The sequence below is a fragment of the Geotrypetes seraphini genome, chromosome 1, assembly GCF_902459505.1.
Source record: "Geotrypetes seraphini chromosome 1, aGeoSer1.1, whole genome shotgun sequence".
Taxonomy (NCBI): domain Eukaryota; kingdom Metazoa; phylum Chordata; class Amphibia; order Gymnophiona; family Dermophiidae; genus Geotrypetes; species Geotrypetes seraphini.
The window spans coordinates 72189503-72210530 of NC_047084.1; the positions used below are offsets into that span (position 1 = coordinate 72189503).

At 43.8% G+C, this 21028-nt stretch overlaps 1 protein-coding gene across 1 annotated transcript in view; it reads left to right on the forward strand.

Moving 5' to 3' along the window:
• C1QTNF3 (C1q and TNF related 3) overlaps positions 1 to 14217 on the forward strand; it is an 86244-nt gene extending 72027 nt beyond the window's left edge. Inside the window, exon 6 of the mRNA XM_033929219.1 lies at positions 12618 to 14217. Within this exon, the coding sequence (XP_033785110.1) occupies positions 12618 to 12777 (160 nt within the window). The 3' untranslated portion in view covers positions 12778 to 14217. The remainder of the gene's footprint in view (positions 1 to 12617) is intronic.
• The last annotated feature ends 6811 nt before the right edge of the window (positions 14218 to 21028 follow it).

Sequence of the window (21028 nt, forward strand, 5' to 3'; positions counted from 1 at the left end):
GGCGCCCACATTTGCACCTGCCTTTTACATAGTGTAAATGTTGGCACCTAATGTTTTGCAGCTACATGTTGGTGCAGAATGCCAACCTAGGATCCATTCAATAACAGAATCTGGGCATCCAGATGCTATTATAGCTGAACTATCAGCTAAGTGCTTTTTTACACTACTACATTTTTTAATGGAGGAGGCTGTGATCATTTCGGAAGGTCCTCATGATTGTTATTTAACTGCCTAATCCAGGGGTGTAAAATTCAATCACATAAGGGCCTGAAATCTATAACACAGGCTAAATCGAGGGCCAAATTTTTTATTAAGATACTTAGTCTTAGTGGAAGTATAGATCCTTCCTTACCCTATCTGTGGCGTGGTCAGGCACTTGTGTGGAGCACTCTGGGACTGGGTCCTTCTGCTTGCAAATGGGTACTGAGGCAGCATGGTGAGGCGCTTGGAGCTCTGCTGGGAGCGAGGCAGTGCGTTTAGATACTCGGAGCGCCATTGGGGCTGCACAGTCAGGCACTTAGATGCGGCACAGTCACTGCGGACCACATAAAATGGCCAGGCGGGCCAAATTCGGCCCCCAGGCCTTGTGTTTGATATGTATGGCCTAACCGCTAAATTGCTCCTTTACAAGTTTGAAAAGTTAAAATTTAATAATTATAATTATATTGAGTTTTGGTGCACCATCACATTTGATTTATTGCACTCGGACATATCCCACGATGGTGTGCGGCTTTAAGTGAGATAGGTAATTGTCTCGCTTTTTGAGCCATTCTTACTAGCGCTGGAACGGCTACTTTGTACCAGTTCCTTATGCTGGTTGTCCCACACTGAGGATATGTCTCACATAATTATAAACTGATGTTCACTGTTATTACCTGTTAAAGGGCAATTTAGCGTTTCGTGTGGTAACTCTGGATTGATCTATTGGCGTTGCTGCCCCTATCACTGTCTTAAGTACCTTTCGCAGCATTTGAGATTTAATTTTGGGTGATTATATCTTAGTGCCCAAATTTTGTGCACCTAATTTTTGGCAGCCTTTATTGAATGCCTCCGATACATATTGCTGTTCTACAGGGCTAGTACAAGGGTTTTAGGCCGTCTCCTATATTAACTCTCAGGCCTGTAAACCCTTTAACCCGAGTTTTGATAATTTAGTTGATGAAATGATGATCTCATCATCTCCTTCCCAATACAATATACATAAATGACCATCATACTTTTAAATATAAAACTTTGTATGAATATATAACACAGTTTCAAAAATCATGTCGTGGTGTAAAATGAATCTGTCCTCTGTATTGCATAGACTAAAAAAAAAAGTTCAATAAATTAAGGGCTCCTTTTATCAAGCCGCGCTGGCGGTTTAACGCGTATAATAGCGCACGTTAAACTGCTGGCCACGCTAGCCGCTACTGCCTCCTCTTGAGCAGGCGGTAGTTTTTGGCCAGCGCAGGGGTTAGCGCGTGATGAAAACCCCGCTAGCGCGGCTTGATAAAAGGAGCCCTAAAAGACATTTATACCACACTGTCAGAAAGCAATGTCTAAAATGACGGACTGTCTGGGCTGAACTAGTATAATTTGCCTCATAAGAGCCAGCTCAGGGGGGTGCCAATGGGTGGTGAGTACCCCCAATATTGAGCACGCTCCTTTACTGTGTCCAGGGAGAGGTAACATTATGTTTGGTGCCCTCGATTACTTTGAAATGTTGACTCCTATGATTTACCTGATTATTCATGGTATAACAGCGACACAGACTCCTTCCATTGCTAACACTTTGAAGTAGCACAAAACCTTTAAAAAAAAAAACCAAACTCAGCAGGTACATAGAAAGTCTGCCATGCCAAAACAGCAGCAACTTCCAGAACTCATATAGCAGCAGTCTCACCTATGAAATGGCAACGCAAAAGAGAGTGCTGCTGAGAAAAGGTTCCTGTCAACATAGACAAGACAAATAGGTGCTTGGGGAGAAGAAAGGAAAAATGTTTAAATCTCAAAGATCAAATGCCAGGAAGTTCTTCTTTACCCAACGCGTGGTGGACACCTGGAATGCGCTTCCAGAGGACGTAATAGGGCAGCGAACGGTACTGGGGTTTAAGAAAGGATTGGACAATTTCCTGCTGGAAAAAGGGATAGAGGGTTATAGATAAGAGGATTACTGCACAGGTCCTGGACCTGTTGGGCCGCCGCGTGAGCGGACTGCTGGGCACGATGGACCTCAGGTCTGACCCAACGGAGGCATTGCTTATGTTATGTTCTTATGAGCTTCACTGTGATTGATGACAAGGTCCATTGAGGTCCATTTTATTTCATGACTAGGTACTTTGATGAAATTTAAAACCCTGTAACAAACACACTTACCAAGGGATAGCAGATTTTACTTTAGTAAAATCTGGACCCTTAGACCCGCCCCTAGGCTCGCCCAGTTCCACCCAGCCAAGCCCCCAGCCCCAGCTCCGCCCCTCACTGCCTGCTCTCGTCGGGCAGGAGGGTCCTCCTGCCTGACGCAATTTTGAGGAAGCCTTTCAAATTCCGGACAAAGTGCTGGGTTTTGAAAAGCCGTCTGGGGAAATCTGGTAACCGTACACTTACCTCCTCATTCTATAACAGGCCACCTAACTTTTACTAAGGTGCACTAACCGATTAGCATGCACTAAACGCTAATGCATCCACAGACTAACATGCACACGTTAGCGATTAGCGCGCGCTAATCAATTAGCGCACCTTAGTAAAAAAGGGCCTAAGACCTTTTTGTGCACTTAGGGGAAAATTCTATAAATGGCACCTAAGCTTAGACACTGGTAGGCACCCTACCGGTGTCTAAGTTAATTGAAAAACGCCATTTAAAACAGCAAAAAATATTAAAGTTAAAGTACCTACCGTCACCTATATAAAAGGTGATGAAATCGTGCCTACATCAGACGATATCAGTGCCATATAGAGAATCTGGGCCTTAGGGCTGGATTCAGTAAATGACGTTCAAGATTCAGCACTGAATGGTATTCTATAATAGTGTGTTTGGATCAACACCCTTTATAGAAGAGCACATAGCACTGGGATCGCCACTCAGCTTTGGGCGTGAGGAGTTGCACCAACTGAACAGCTGAAGGTGTAATTTCTGATGTGCAAGTTGGATAGCTCTAAGTCTAATAGATGTTGGCACTGTCATCATCTTTAGATCATTTATTATTCTATTGTCCATTTATTATGACTTTTTGGAAATCAATTTGGGACCAAATTAATTATTAGAAAACCCAGTGGCATTGTCATATGATACTGCATTATTTGGTATGTCAATGAGAGCAAAGAATCAGATATCATCAAATAATAACAAGCTGTTACTCATAATGACTAGGGTTGCCATTCAACAAATTACTTATAACTGGAAAAACTGGAGTAGACTAAATTATAATTTTTGGTGGAATTCATTATGTCTTATGTATAAAATGGAAAGAGTAATAGCAACACAGCGAGGATATATTAGGAAATTTCAAGATGTGTGGGAGCCATTAACAAAATTTTGTAATGATTAGTTGTTACTTTTCCCTTAATTCTTAAAGTTCATTTTTCAGGAGGGGGGATTTTAAGTATAATATCTTATATAAAGTAATTTAATTACTTATAATGAAGGGGTGGGAAGGGAGGGAGATAAGATTTTATGATTGGTATTATTGCTGAATATTAAGTGGTATTCTCAATGTGCAAATGTGTTTATGTATTATCACACATTGTACATATAAAAATGAATAAAGATTTTTTTTTTTTAAAAAAAGCTGCGCTATTCTATAAAACTATGGGCTGGATGCACTAAAGTCAGTAATACCAGCTGTATCACTATTGGCCGATTGTCTGGCCAATTGTGAACCAGCGATCGATATGCTACCAAGTTTGAAAATCATTTGCATGCAAACCCGACAGATCAATCGCTCAGTGAGCGATTGACACATGCGCAGAGCCCTAACAGCAGTGATAGAGGAAGCAGTCTCCTGTCACTGATGTTAGGGCTTTTTCTTTTTTATTTATTTATCATATTTTCCAAAAACATATCAAGTATCCACTTGTACAGAAAGATGAAGTTAAGTAAGAAAACAAACATTACAAATTGTAATAATATACATGACCATAATAAGAAATTAAGCATAACTTCAGCTAAAGTCCTCGATACCAAGATCCAAGAAGTATAATCAGCGAGCAATTACTAAAAACAAATCAAGAAAAAAAAAGAAGAAAACAGGAAATTCAATCAGCTGAAAGAAATGTCCAAATTAAACATTAGCATAAACCAATATCAAATTTCAAGCTTCCAACCTTTAGAATATTCTTTCTATGTTATTCCTTTAAATCCTTAACTGATGTTTTTTAGCCATAGACCTCAGAAACACCCCTCCTCCGTCCCATAAAGGTTATGATCTCATAACGGGGAGATTCATGTGTAACCTCCTCATCGGTCAAGGCTTAAATTTATCCTAAGAGTCTATGCGGAATGGTGGTTAACGGCAAGAGTGGATCCCTGACGAAGCGGCAGCGAAACATGTCGGGTCCACCAGCCTAAGTACAGCAACACTTTTGAAGATAAGTACATAAACTTTATTAGTCGCTTTAAAGTATAAAAAGTGTTCAAAATAAATATAAAATTATTGAGCATCAGCCATTAAAAATTTAAGCCTTGACCGATGAGGAGGTTACACATGAATCTCCCCGTTATGCGATCATAACCTTTATGGGATGGAGGAGGGGTGTTTCTGAGGTCTATGGCTAAAACAGAAGTAGCAACATCAGTTAAGGATTTAAAGGAGTAACATAGAAAGAATATTCTAAAGGTTGGAAGCTTGGAATTTGATATTGGATTTATGCTATATGGTGACAATTCCAGGAATAAGACTTTAAACAGTGCCTTATAAGGTTGAACAAATTAAACATTAAGCACTCATGCTATCCCTGCTTTCAGGCGAGCAGCCGACAAAAAGGTTGTCAGTTGGGTAGGATCAAAGAAAACATATTTTTGCGTTTGATACTGTATCACACATTTACATGGGTGATGAAGAAAAAAAGTTGCTCCAAGAGCAGTAACTCCTGGTTTTAGGATCAAAAATTCACGACAAAGTTTTTGTTTGTCTCGTGCCAGATCTGGAAACTAGTGCTGCCTGATTTCTGATTCGAATCGATTCACTTTGGGTGAATCGATTCGAATCAATGTGTATTTTAAAAAAATCGGCCTCTCCGATTCGGGACCCAAACCTCCTCCCCGTGCCCGGCTGTCATCGCGATCACAAATCCTGCTGTCGCCACTGCTGCCACTCAAAACATTTTTTTTTAAACTCTCACTGGCTTGTAGATTCCCCTGCCTGGCGATTTTTCAAACCCTCCCGGTAACACTAGCCTGGATTAGCAGCTGCACCACTCTCTCCTTCCGTAACTATAGCGAGTCAATTCCCTTCTACAGCCTCAGGGCCTCTGCTAGGCCATCCCTGCAACTTCCTTCTTCCTCAGAGGTGGGACGGCCTAGCAGAGGCCCTGAGGCTGCAGAAGGGAATTGACTCGCTAAAGCTACGGAAGGAGAGAGGTGCCTCATCCTCCCCGCTCGAAGCTTCACTCGGAGAGTGGAGCAGCGGCAAATGAGCGCTTCCTCCCGGCCGGGGCCCCAGATAGTACGCCCAAGAGCCCCCCCCCCCCCGGCGTTATGCCGAGGAATAAAGTAGAGACTCTCCTGAAACGCAAGGCCCGCTGTGGCTGCTACAAACCTGCCTCAGAGCCAAAGTAACTGACACTTGTTGCCGAGCAGTCCCCCCACACCGATACAAGACCTACATCCGTGAGAACACACACACACCCGTGCGCGCTCACTCTCCCCCTCATTTGCGATCACGTGCTCCGGCCCCTGCTTCTCCCGAGTTTAAGCAGAGCTGACCCTGAATCAGAAGTGGCTACTGCCGGCTGGTGCACGCAAGGGGGTGTTCTTTGCGAACAGAGGTGTCTGCACTGCAGCCAATCTGTAGGCGGGACTGGGTCGCGAGAATTAGGGGGCTGGAGGACAGTGAGCATCACGTGAGCTGGTCGCTGTCCCCGAGGCTTGACTTGTTTGGGGGTGAAAGCAAGGTGAACATGTAAGGGAGTGCAAGAACCTTATTAGAGTAGGAGCAACTTTTCTGAAGTCGAGTCAGTGTGTCTGTGAAACTCGCCTACTGCTCATGTCATCCCTGTGTCTAGGCGGGTGACCAACTCTCCCTTATTTCCCGGGAACTCCCTTATCAGAGGACTTAAGTTCTGCAGCATCAGCAGAAAAAATACATCTGTAGCTCTGGCTCCGCCCACACGCAGCCCGCGGGCTCTGGCCAGATTTGCTATCAGATCTTGTAAAAAGATGAATTGACAAGTCACAATCTCACAGTCTCTCTTGGGCTTGGAATAGGCAGGAGGACTGCAATCCTGGGATCTCAGTCACAGCACTCAGTTATCACCCCTGCTGATAGGAGATGAGGAGAGGAGGGAGTGGTGCTGCTAGACCTGGGAGGTGAGTGGGTAAGGCACTGCTTCTAGTCAGATGGAAAGGGAAGGGAGAGGAGCCCTGCTAGTCAGAGAGGAGAGTTGCTGCTTGTCCTGGGGTGGAAAGGAGAGGTGCTGCAGCTAGTTGGTGGGGAAATTGGAAGTAGAAAGGACGGGAAGAGGAGGTACTGTTGGAGCTGAGTGGTGGAGGGAGGTGAGAGAGAGAGGTGCTGCTGGATTGGGAACAGAGGAGAGTGCTGCTGGACTTAAAATGGAAGAGGGAAAGCTGCAGCGGGACTGATGGGAGAGCAGTGGAGGAGCAGAGGGGAAGGGGGAAGAGCAGTGGAGGAGGAGAGTGAGAGGGGAAAGGGGAAGAGAAATGTTGCTTCTGCACCCAATTGGGAAGGAGGAAGAAGGAAGACCAGGAAGGGAGAGGAGAGGAGAGGATAGAGAGATGCCAAGACCATGGGAGAGAGGGAAAGGAAAGGCGATACTAGACCATGGAGGGAGAGATGTCAGGGCATGGGTGGGGGGGAAGGAGACAGATGCCAGACCAGGGGAAAGGAATGGAAATGGAAGGGGAAAACACAGATGGAAAATGGATGGTTAGTACGGAGAAAGAAGAAAGAAGCAAGTTATCAAAAGACAACCAGAGCCTGGGACCAACATGATTTGAATAATGACCAGACAGCAAAAGGTAGAAAAAAATCATTTTATTTTCTGTTTTGTGATTACAATAAGTCAGATTTGAAACGTGTATCTTGCCAGAGCTGATGTTAGACCGCAAACGTGAACTAGGATTTAACAGAGAGGAAAAGTCTTTTTTGTTTGTTTATTTTGTTTACACCACAGCGCCAGTGTGGATAGGAGAGGGCAAAGGGGGTGAAGAGGCTATAAAAGGGGTGAAGAGGCTATAAAATAAACCTAATATTAATATATAATATATTCCCATGTATCTGAAAAAGTGTATCCTATTTTACCTAAAAATATATCAAGGAGGAGGCCTCAGTAACAGAGCCCACGTTCAGTCGTATTCACAGACTGGAAATTTCGACGTGGTTATATTGCTCTTTAGCTCTAATCATTGGCCAACTCCTGTATTTAACTTTATTATCTTCTATCAATATAAGTAAGAATTCAATATTCTAATTAATATCCTATTCTATAACTATTTTTTGTCAATATTTTTTATCACGTTTTTACTTTAAATTTTTCCCAAAATAACTTATTGATATCTATACATCTACACTTCTCCATCTGGTTTGAGACTACACTGGCAAGATTTAAAGAGCTCTTCAGTTCTATTTCAAAAAGGACCTTGCTAACATTCAATTTCTTGCAAGTTACTTAGCTTTTTAACAGCGCTTATGTCAGAAACAGCCGAGGCCAGCGTTTCGTGGACTTCCACTTCTGTCCACTAATTCAGGGCTATAAATTATATGCACCAAGCCATTTTCCGTAACTTATTGACAGCGGCTTGGTGCATATAATTTATAGCCCTGAAGCAGTGGACAGAAGTGGAAGTCCATGAAACGCTGGCCTCGTTGGCTGTTTCTGACATATAAGCGCTGTTAAAAAGCTAAGTAACTTGCAAGAAATTGAATGTTAGCAAGGTCCTTTTTGAAATAGAACTGAAGAGTTCTTTAAATCTTGCCAGTGTAGTCTCAAACCAGACGGAGAAGTGTAGATGTATAGATATCAATAAGTTATTTTGGGAAAAATTTAAAGTAAAAACGTGATAAAAAATATTGACAAAAAATAGTTATAGAATAGGATATTAATTAGAATATTGAATTCTTACTTATATTGATAGAAGATAATAAAGTTAAATACAGGAGTTGGCCAATGATTAGAGCTAAAGAGCAATATAACCACGTCGAAATTTCCAGTCTGTGAATACGACTGAACTTGGGCTCTGTTACTGAGGCCTCCTCCTTGATATATTTTTAGGTAAAATAGGATACACTTTTTCAGATACATGGGAATATATTATATATTAATATTGTGATACAGTTTCCCATTAGGGGATTATATTGTTGTTGGTGTGTTTATAAAATAAACCCACCAGGATGTTTTAAAAAACACCCAATTGGGCAGGAAAATCAAATCAAATCGAAAAATCGATTCAATAGGCTGCAATTGGCTGGCCCAGAACGTCCTCTCCGACGTCTGAATTGATGTCGGGCGGCGAGAGTTGGTCGGCCCCATGGGGAAGAAAAGCAGGGAGGGAGAACTCGGCGCCGGCTTATTCCCGATGGTGGCAGTTGCAGCCTATTCCCCGGCGGCAGCCTATTCCCGGTGGGTGGCCAGTTGTACATCCCCTTGAGGTGTGCACCCGGGGCGGACCGCCCCCCCTTTGGTACGTCACTGCTAAAGGAAGACAAAGCAATCACCGACAAACTGAACACATTTTTTGCATCTGTATTTACCGAAGAGGATATACACAACAAACCGGAAGCCGACAGGCTATACATGGGAAACTGACTGGGTTGACGGTCAGTCTAGAAGAGGTATGCAGGCAGATTGATAGGCTTAAAAATGATAAATCCCCGGGACCGGATGGCATCCACCCAAGGAAATGAAAGGGGCTATAGCTGAACTGCTTCAACTAATAGCCAATCTGTTGATCAAATCGGGAAGGATTCCGGAAGACTAGAAAGTGGCGAATATTACGCCTGTCTTCAAGAAAGGTTTGAGGGGAGATCCGGGAAACTAAAGACCGGTGAGTCTGATCTCGGTACCTGGAAAGATGATAGAGGCGTTGATAAAAGACCGCATCATTGATCACCTTGACAGACACGATCTGATGAGGACCAGCCAGCACAGCTTCAGCAAAGGAAGATCTTGCTTGACGAACTTGCTTCACTTCTTCGAGGGAGTAAACAGGCAGATAGACAAGGGTGACCCGGTTGACATTGTATATTTGGTTTTTCAGAAGGCGTTCGACAAGGTTCCGCATTAATGACTACTTCGGAAATTTGCAAGCCATGGAATCGAGGGTGAATAACTCATGTGGATTAAAAACTGGTTGGCTGGTAGGAAACAGAGAATGGGGGTGAATGGACAATACTCGGACTAAAAATATGTCACGAGTGGAATGTCGCAGGGTTCAGTGCTTGGACTTGTGCTCTTCAACATATTTATAAATGACCTGGAAATTGGTACGACAAATGAGGTGATTAAATTTGCAGATGATACGAAGTTATTTAGAGTAGTGAAGATGCAGGTAGATTGCGAAGACCTACAATGACATAAACATGCTTGAGAAATAGGCCGCGACATGGCAAATGAGGTTTAACGTGGATAAGTGTAAGGTGATGCATGTTGGTAACAAAAATCTTATACACACCTACAGGATGTCCGGTGTGGTACTTGGAGAGACCTCCCAGGAAAGAAACTTGGGAGTACTGGTTGACAAGTCAATGAAGCCGTCCGCACAATGTGCAGCGGTGACAAAAAGGGTAAACAGAATGCTAGGAATGATTAAGAAGGGGATCATGAATGGATCGGAGAAAGTTATCATGCCGCTGTACTGGGCCATGGTACGCCCTCACCTGGAATACTGCGTCCAGCACTGGTCGCCATACATGAAGAAGGACATGGTACTACTTATAAGGGTCCAGAGAAGAGTGACTAAAATGGTTAAGGGGCTAGAGGAGTTGCCGTACAGTGAGAAATTAGAGAAACTGGGCCTCTTCTCCCTTGAAAAGAGGGGACATGATCGAAACATTCAAGATAATGAAGGGAATAGACTTAGTAGATAAAGACAGGTTGTTCACTCTCTCCAGGGTAGAGAGAACGAGAGGACACTCTCTAAAGTTAAAAGGGGATAGATTCCGTACAAACGTAAGGAAGTTCTTCACCCAGAGAGTGGAACGCTCTTCCGGAGTCTGTTATAGAGGAAAACACTCTCCAGGGATTCAAGACAAAGTTGGACAAGTTCCTACTAAACTGGAACATGCGCAGGGGAGGCTGGACTCATTTAGAGCACTGGTCTTTGACCTAGGGGCCACCGCGTGAGCGGACTGCTGGGCATGATGGACCGCTGGTCTGACCCAGCAGCGGCAATTCTTATGTTCTTATGACATAAACCACAGAAAAAGGTAATTATAAACACTACCACACTCCTAAGCATGTCTTGTTGTCATTATGTAGGGTTACCAAATGGCTCCAGAAAAAGAAGAATGGATTGAGACATCCGGGTTTTACTTTCATTGAAAACAATGGAAATAAGGAGGACAGACTGAGACATCTGGGTTTAATTTCATTGAAAGCACTGGAAGTAAAACCCGGATGTCTCAATCTATCCTCCTTTTTCTGGAGCCATATGGTAACCCTATGACATTATGCCTTGTTATAAATTTTCTGACAAAATCTATGATCCAGCTGATATTCAAAGCAATTTAAGCTTGCCACCTAACCCCCTGATATTTAGCAACACTAAAGTGGGCAGTGCTGCTGAATATTATCTCTGACCACAAAAAAAGGGCAGGTTAGGGTTGGTACAGGGTAAGTTTTAGGGAGGAGCCTGGGGTTAGCCAGGTGCAGACAATATTCAGTCGGAACTTACTTAGCTAAGCAGCTCAAAAGCTGTCCTAAATTAGGCTGCCAGCTATGTGGGTGCTGACACCATAGGCGTTGGAACAGGGGAGGCCACAGAGGCCATGGCCTCCCCAAAATCTGGTGCCCGCCTATCCTCCTGACTCCCAGGGTTTAGCTTATGATGATCGGCAGCCGCTGCGATGCAGCTTCAAGGAGCAGGCCTACCCCCAGAAGTAGAATGAAGACTTCTGGGGACAGGCCTTCTTCTCGATGCTGTGCGGCAGCTGCCCAATCATTTAAAATTTAAGCTGCCTCATGATTTCGCCGGGGCTAGGGCGGAATGCCTCGGCTCCCCCCCCCCAACAAAACAGCATTCCGCTGCCCCTGGCTGGCATTGAATATGTGCTTCTCAGTTTTGTTACCTCGACTTCCCCTGACCTGAGTCTTCCACAAAGCATTTCCTCTCCCTTGATTCCTATTCCTATTGTGATTCTATAGTTAGGAATAGAGTGATCCAGAAATTGCAGATTAGATTACATATTGACTGGCAACCGCATATATTTTTTTGCCTAATCCCCCTCATGGGCCCCTGACAAAGCCCTTTCCTTCCCTCCCCCTTCCCTCAGCCCACTGCTATGAACAAGTGCCCCCACTTCCCCAGATCTCCCCTCTGTTGTCCCTGGTGGTTCATGGAACATTGGAGACAGGAGTGAAGGCCACTTGCGCCTGCTCCTTGCGGCTTCCCTGAGAAAATGGCTGCTATGAGCTATGGTGGCAGCTGGTGGGACTTTGTGAGTACTGTGATCTGCCACAAATAGTCACAGAAGCCATTTTATTGGGGAAGACGCAAGAAGCAGGAGTGAGTGGTCTTCACTCCTGCCCCCAATGACATCCAAAGATCACTAGGGACATTAAGCAGGCCTAGGGGAGCCTACATATACAACAGGTGGGTTGGGATTAGGAGAGGACATTCATGGTGGCAGGCTGCAGGGGGAAAAGGGAAAGGAGTTTGTCAGGAGGTCAAGAAGGGAATTTTTTTTTTTGTGCGTGTGTGTGGGGGGGTGGAGGTGGGGAGGGGGGGTGTTAGGCAAAAAAGTTATGCAAATCCTGGTGATATTTAGCTGGGACCTGAGTATGCCCCAGTGTCCAGCATCAGGAAAATTAGCCTTGGATATTCAGTGCTGGGAGTCGCATTTGGCCTGTATTGAATATCCAAGGCTAATCTAGCCAACGACAGCATTTTAAAAACACTGACCATTGCCAACTGAATATCTTCTGGGATTTACAGTTTTTGAAAGTGGTAATTCTGTGTTGGACATAAGCTTCAGAAAAGGAAGTTGCTGGAGTAATATCTCTGATACAACACTGCAAAGGTGTATCCACAGGGGAGGGGGTTTGTGGGTCTAGGCCCCACAAAAATGAACTTCGGCTATGACCCTGCAGTGCTGTATCTAATAGCATACTTACCACTGGTTAACCATTGCAATGTAAACATGAGATAAACCCTTTATAATGCTTTTTTTTTTTTTTTTTTGCAAAAAGAAACCCTCACCATTACAGAAAAGCTAAGTTTTCTGCATGCTTTTCAATTGCAGCTTCGAAATGAAAGGAAAACAAGATACCTCGGGAAACAGCGCTGTCCTCAGGCTCTCAAAAGATGATGAAGTGTGGTTACGCATGGGAACTGGTGCACTTCACGGAGATCACCAGCGTTATTGTACCTTTGCTGGTTTCCTTCTCTTTGAAACAAAATAAGAGACCCTTTGGGAAGGCAGAATCCACTTTCATCATTGAGATACATTAGTACACTATCATTATGAGTTGTTTTTATTGTCAGTCGCTCTCTATTGTCATATCCTTCTAAGACATACAACACAGAACTCAGTTTGTGGTTAACTTTTGTAAGATAAGCCAACATTATAGGGGTGAGGGGATGATGCAAGTTTGATCCTGCAGATGCAGTTTGACGTCAAATTTGCCTTTACATGAAACTGGAACCCTCCAAATTCCTCCATATATAAAGAGTGGATTGGGAGTTTGATGGAGATGATGACCGTGAAAGTATTACGAGCTCAACAAAGGGCATGGCAGACTCCTTTCAGAGAAGATGATTGCCTTTCCTAAAATTTCTTAAACGTGGAAGTCAGATCAGGTATGAGGAAAGCGCCTGGATTCTTGAAAATGTGATATGGAAAAGCCATTATTATTTCTCTGGTTTTCTAATTTTCCTTTTCGTTTTTGGTTCACAAATTTTGATATGACTTGTATAGTGTGCCGACATATATCATGGTATAATTAAGTACTTACATTGTTGATAGTATGTCTTATGATGAGAGAGTGAGAATGGTGCAAAGGGAGTGGGTGAGGATGTGCCTTGGGTTGGTCATATGAAAAAACCAAAGTAAAAGATAATGTGTATGTGGTAAGACCCAGAGAAAAAAATAACCTGTTTGAGCCATGTGGGGCAAAATGAGTAACCCTTTGTAGAATGAAATTCTAGCACATTTTTTCCACAAGAGCAACAAAAATATCATGTATTTACCATGAAAACAGTGGGACAGATATTCAAGAAAAGTTATATGTTCACTAAGAGTTAATGAATGATCACTTGCTTATCTGTGGATTTTTAGCCATTATGGGTGCAATTCTATAGTGGTTGCTAAAACTCAGATTCCCACAATCTCTGGGGGGCCCCCAGATTCTGTTATAGAATAGAGTCTAAGTTGGCATTTTGATGTCAACATTAAAGCACCAACATTTATATCAGTAAGAGCAGGTGTAAATGTTAGCACCTAAATGTTGGCACCTAGGCATATGACTAAGTTTGACACCTAAGTGTGTGACCTGCTCATGCCCCACCCATGTGTACACTCACTTTGTTAGAGCACTTACAGTAGATGTTCATTTATAGAATAAGCGCCTAAGGGCAGTTTACTCCAGTTTGGGGGCCTAACTTCAATTTGACTGTCTAAAGCAGTGTCTCTCAAACTCATTCCAGAATTTTACTTTATTTTTTTTAAAAAGTTCCCTTCATAAGTATACACTAGAATAGATGACATGTACATCACATACGCATTTGTCAACATTTGTCAATGTTATAAACATCTGTGTGCATAAGGATACAACCGCCCAGACAAGCATCATTCTTTGACGTGACTGGTTCTTGAAAACTAATGGCAAGTAATTTTATTTTTTATGCAGTAGTTAACGAGCAACAAAGCAATCAAGGTTTTGTTACTGTTTGGATCTTCTTATCTTTGCAAACTCGGATTTTCAGCTCTGACAGAAATTAAACTTAATAAAAAAATGACTGCAGATTGTGAATGATGAAATGTGTGTTTGCTTGTTGACTATCGAGCCGCATTTTGTCTTAATTTGCACTCAAAAACAAGCACATCCATCGCACTGATTAGCAATTCTATTCTATCTACTTTAGTTTCACCATTATTACAATTACCCATACATAGCTTAAAGAACTTTACATTTGAGTTATTTAATTAATTTTTTGTTTATTTTGCAATTTTATAATTTCAATCATAATGTACCACGAATAACATTTGCTCTGTTTAGTGTGCCACATAAAACATTTGCTCCGTTTAGTGTGCTGGAGCTAAAAAAGTTTGAGAAACATTGGTCTAAAGTTATGCACTCAGTTGGTGCCTAACGTGAGGCGCATTATATAGAATTACTGCCACATTCTATATATGGTGCCTAAATACTCTATGAAAGGCATGTGCCATACATAGAATCTCACTTAGCAGCCATACACATAGCTAACATTTAGACACACCCATTTAGACCAAGATAAACCAGGCCTAAGCACTTGCGTCTAAGTTGTGCGCTGATTAGGTGTATTCTATAACAGTACCCTCAATTTTTAGGAATACCCATGATCTGCCCATGTTCCCTTTTGAGATTTGTCGACTAGAACTGAAGCGCACCACTTTATAGAACGCGCCTATCAAGTTGTGCGCGTAACTTCTAATTAGCGCAATTATTAGGTGCTAGAAATGATAAAGAAGGGGATCACGAACAGATCGGAGGTTATCATGCTGCTGTACCGAGCCATGATGCGCCCTCACCTGGAGTACTGCGTCCAGCACTGGTTCCGTTCTTGAAGAAGGAAACAGTAGTACTCGAAAGGGTCCAGAGAAGAGCGACTAAAATGGTTAAGGGGCTGGAGGAGTTGCCGTACAGAGAGAGGTTAGAGAAACTGGGCCTTTTCTCCCTTGAAAAGAGGAGACTGAGAGGGGACATGATCGAAACATTCAAGATACTGAAGGGAATAGACTTAGTAGATAAAAATAGATTGTTCACCCTCTCCAAGGTAGGAAGAATGAGGGCAGTGTCTAAAGCTGAAAGGGGATAGAGTCCATACAAACATAAGGAAGTTCTTCACCCAGAGAGTGGTAGACAACTGGAACGCTTTTCCGGAGTCTGTTATCGGGGAAAACACCCTCCAGGGATTCAAGACAAAGTTGGACAAGTTCCTGCTAAACTGGAACATGCGCAGGTGAGGTTGGACTCATTTAGAGCACTGGTCTTTGATCTGAGGGCTGCGGACTGCTGGGCAGGAAGGACCACCGGTCTGATCCAGCAGCGGCAATTCTTATGTTCTTATTATGAGTGCCAATTGGCAACTAAGTTGCATGTGCAACTTAGCACACAATATATACATATTTTCTAAGGCCCAAATTTTATAAGGATAGTATTGGACTGAAAATCTATCTACACAGCCTGATGTTATCCATACAGTAAAGAGGTGGGCAGGCTTTGAAATTTTCAGGATAGCTGTGATGTTCAGCTGGTACGTAGAAAAGCTATAAGTGCAATTCTATAAGCTGGCAACTAATGTTAGGTGCCAAATTCATAGATAGGTTATAGAATACTAGCACTGGCACCAGCAATTGGTAAGCACTTGGAATTATTCTATAAAGTATGTGCCAAAATCACTTAGCGTGTAACTGCTAAGTGCTATTTATCTAGTGATATTTGCTCTGATGCTGCTGCTGTGGCAGAGGAAATATTAATTGGAAGTGCCTGGCTAACTGCCACTGAATATTTCCTCCTCGCATGCTGATAGGGGCCATGAGTTCCCGTAGTCTCTCAAGACTACGATGGGAGCTCACGACAGCCATTTCCTATTGGCGATCTACATGGGGCAGGAGTGTAGGAAGATCGCTCCTGCCCCAAAAGCCCACTAGACCACCAGGTAAGGCCAGGATGCCGGGGAGGGGGGGAGGGGGGAAGGCTGGAGAGAGGCGGGAATGTGCTATTCCCCCCCTCCCCCCAAAAATTGTGAATATATGAAATCATAAGTGTCGAAACCGCAAATGGGGAGGGGGAACTGTATAGAATACATAGGCAGCGGAACACTGTTTGGTTTGGGGGAGCCCAGGAGCTCCACCCTAGCCTCAGCAGAATCCTGAGGCACAACCCATCACCAGCTCCTGACTCCACCCCCTACCTTCTCCCAGCATTGTATTGTAAATCTTCGGGGGTAGCCACTGCGCAGTGATAACAAGCAGGCCTGCTCCCATAAGTCGAACGAAGGGTTCCGAGGAAGGCCTGCTCGTTGACGCTGCATGGCGGCTGCCCCAAAGATTTAAAGTATAATGCCAGGAAATGGGTAGGAGGGCGGGCACCAACCACCAATTGTTGGGAAGACCATGGCCCGTGTCCTCCCCCGTTCCGATGCCTATGATAGAATTCTAGCGTAAGTCTGTTTACACTCGAGAGGAGAAGACTGAGAGGTGATTTGATAGAGACTTTAAAAATATTAAAAGGATTTGATAAAATAGACCAAGAAGTAGTATTACTAACATTTTCAGATGTGACACGGACAAGAGGTCACAGCCTGAAACTGTGTGGCAGCAGGTTCAGGATAAATGTCAGGAATTTTTGTTTCACACAACGAGTGGTGGGCGCTTGGAATTCTCTTCCGGAGGATGTTGTGGTGGAGACTACTCTTCTGGCTTTCAAGCGCAAGTTGGATATACACCTTCTTGCAAATCATATTGAGGGATACGGTAATTTCAGGTCTTCATAATAGAGAACCTAAATGGGCCGCCGCATGAGCGGATCGCAGGACTTGATGGACCTCGGTCTGATCCGGTAAAGGCATTTCTTATGTTCTTATTAGGCTAGCTCAGTGGCTGGCATAAATGCTCGCACCTAATTATAGGCAGGCGCATAAGTGCTAGTGTATTTTATAACTCGCCCATGAAATTGATAGGCAAGCTTCAGACCCTTCTATGCCCCTCCCAAGTCTACACCCCCCTTGAAGTTGCATGCTATGCATTTTGCATGCACATTTTGTAGAATAATGTGTTAATTAGTGTCAATTACCAGAAATTATAGCCTATTACTTATTAGCAGTTCATTACTGAATTGCATTAACGTGCATTTGTCATTGTGTGAAGTTGTGTGTGCAGTTTTATATTCATTTAAACCCTGGTGTTCAAAGGCAGTAACCACTGCTTCTGAAAATTGCCCTTATTCATTTTTTAAGAAACAATTTATGAAAACCTGTGGCTACTTTTAGTATCTCTATACATGAAGAAGTTGATTTAATGCATGCTGCCAATAACTGTAGAACCCTTAACTCATCCTCCTTCACTGCAATTGCACAGGTTTTGTGCCAGCGAAAATGACTCAATAAGTGCATGCAATCCTGGGAACAAAAGAGCTGCATATTAAAAGAATGCTATCAGGGCTGGGACAATGGCACTTTGATAAGTACTGATATTTGTTTACAGCAAAGGCACAATAGCAATCAAATACCAAAGGCACAGGTCTGTCGAGTTGCTGCAGAACCTTTCATTTCAGTTTGTCTCCCTTTTCTGCTGTACTGTGGCATTACATCAAGGATGAATAGTCAAAATATTACATATCTGAAAACCTAGCTGCCAAATAAGTTGGTCCACAAAAATAGTGATATTCAGCCTGCGGTGGTCAGCAGTTTCATAGCCGCTGAAAGCCTGGGCTGAATTAGAATCAGATATTCGATATTGGGCTGGTCCGGCACAGACTATCACCAGCGCCCGCATGTCTTCCTTGTCTGCCCTGACTCTGCCCATGGACCACTCTGTCACTGGCTCAACAGTGCCGCAGTGGCAGAGGAAATATTTGTGGGAAGTGCCTGGTTAACTGCTACTGAATATCTCCTCCTGGCATGCCGATAGGGATTTAAGCAGGCAGGAGCCTCTCCAGCCTGCGGGCAGGGCAATGTTAACCAATAGGCCAAGGGCCCAAAATGGTTAGGGGGGCCCAATGAAGGAAGGCATCAACACTGTTTTTTCCAAATGGCAATGGGCCCCTCCAACATCGATCGGCAATGCGGGCCGGGCCCCCCCCCCCCCCACAGATTGGCAACGCAGGCACCCCCATCGACGGAAAGTAAGACAAGCAAGCAATGCGGGTAAGAAAGGCAACGGGAACTGTTATTATGCAAGTGGTGCTGCTTGCCCAAAGCTTCCCTCTGACGCAGCTTCCTGTTTCCGCCTGGGCGCATGGTGAGGTGGGGCAGGGCAGGGGGCACAGTGTACTTGTGTGCCTAGGGGCCCTCAACGAATTAATCCTGCCCTGCCTGCGGGGCAAGATTAACCCGTTGGTGAGTCCTAGGCAAACACACAGACAGTTGGTCCTCTTGTAATATCAGTGCACCTTTATAATGTTCACAAGTCCTGTGTGATTCTGAGTGCAGAAGAAAGCTAGCAGGGGAGGAAATACAAGTAAGAAGTGCTGCTTGTCATCTCCTGAAATCAGAGGACAGTGTACAGTGCACGGGGAAATTAGAGAGAACTCTGCAGGCAGCTTTGGTCCTTGTAACTCCTCCATGACTCTTTCTACCAGAAACTGACATATAGGAAAAAATATCTCCAATGAGAGTCATTAAATAAACATCTAGGGCCGATTTCCACAAATGGATCATATTTTAATTACACAATGGTGCCGTTTGGAGAGTCACAGCTATGTGAGAGGTAGGCACCGGAAATGTAGGTCAGAGTTTTAAAGGCCTACATTTTTAGCGCATATCTTTCACGAGAATCGCATCTACAGGGGTTCATAGACAAAATCGCGCGAGACAACGGCGCGCCGACAACTGAGCACAGACAACTGAGTGCAAGGTTGACGGCGCGCTGAAGAAAAGCACTATTTTAAAAGGTCCCGACGGGGGGGTGTTGGTGGGGAACCCCCCTATTTTACTTAACAGACATCGCGCTGGCATGGTGGGGGGTTATAACCCCCCTCATTATACTTGAAACAACTTTTTGCCTGTTTTTTAGGGAAAAAGTTCAGTTTTAAGTATAATGTGGGGGGTTACAACCCCCCAAACCTCCCACAACGCCAGCGTGATGTCTGTTAAGTAAAACAGGGGGGTTTCCCACCAACACCCCCGTCGGAACCCTTTAAAATAGTGCTTTTCTTCGGCGCACCATCAACCTTGCGCTCAGTTGTCGGCGCGCTGTTGTCTCGTGCGATTTAGTCCCGTCACCCATCTACAGAGGCACCTAAGGATGTCAAAGGCCACTTCCGGCGTTAACCGTGCCTACAGTGGCCGTGGGTGCCTTTAGATGCCTCTTTAGTCAGGACAAAAGCGCTGTTTTATGGAGGCACTTAAAGACACCTCCATTTTAAAAAAACATTTTAATTGGTTTATAATTGGCATAGTCAACTACTGTGCCAATTAAACCAATTGAAACGATTAAGTTATGCAATGGTAGGGCACCTACCACCACCTAACCAAAGATGCTGTTTTGAGAATTTGGTTCTTCGGTTCTAGGCGTGTACCTAGAGTGCCCATATCCTAATCCTACCTTGCCTGCCTGCTTAAACCCCTTTGAATATCAACCTCATATTTATTCACTTCAATTTATAACCTTTTATACCCTCTCTGGCCCTTTTCTCTCACTGAAAAGATCAAGGTATAAAAACACGTTGCTATAGTGTCTTCATTATGCAAGTTAATTTTGCATGTGTAGTTTCTTCTCATATCTGATCTTTTTCACATATGCAAATCACAGACAGACTCTCACAACGTATAGACTAAGTAACCACAAATTAAAAATAGCAACATATACAGTAAAACCTTGGATTGCAAGTGTTTTGCATGACAAGCAAAACATTTTATTAAATTTTAACTTGATATACAAGCAATGTCTTGCAATACAAGTACATACAGTATACATGCGTCACATCATCACAACTGAGCCAATGGTTCTTCTCTTTCTGACACTGCAGGGGTGTAGTGACTGTTCTAAATGAGCGAGGTCTTGCAATACAAATACATCTAGTATTTTGTATTAAAGTTTTTGGGTTGTGGAACGAATCGTCTGAGTTTCCATTATTTTCTATGGGGAAATTTGTTTTGATATATGAGTGCTTTAGATTACAAGCATGCTTCTGGAACAAATTATGCTCGCAAACCAAGGTTTTACTGTATACATATTTGAGCCCCCAAGAAGCCAGACTGTGTATATAAAGTACCGTATATGCTCGACTATAAGTTGATCTGAATATAAGGAGGAAAAAAGGTTGACTCGAATATAAGATGGGGGTGGGTTAATATTCATGTGCCCTGCCAGGAGCTGTGACCTGCCCTCCCTCCCTCCCAGGCTGTGCACTCAGCCCCCCTCACTCCCTGCCAGGCTATATACCCTGTCCCACATCACTGCTAGGTTCTGTACCCTGTCCCCCCTCTCTCCCAATGTCCTGAAGACCTCCACCAAGCCTGCCATATGACCTGGTGGTTCAGTGGTAGGCTGGGACAGAAGGGATCCCTCCCGTCTCTTGTCCTGGATGACTCTTGACAATTTTTTTTACCTTCCTCCCGTCTCCCCCTGTGTACCTTTTTGAATCCCTGGTGGTCCAGCGGTGTACCGGACAGAAGCAAGCTTTCTGCACTCCTACCCCTACCAGAATGGCTGCTGCCAGTTCTCTGAGCAGTATTTCCAGTGGCATAGACTCTTACACTTCTCTTGTATCAGATTCAGGAATGATGCAT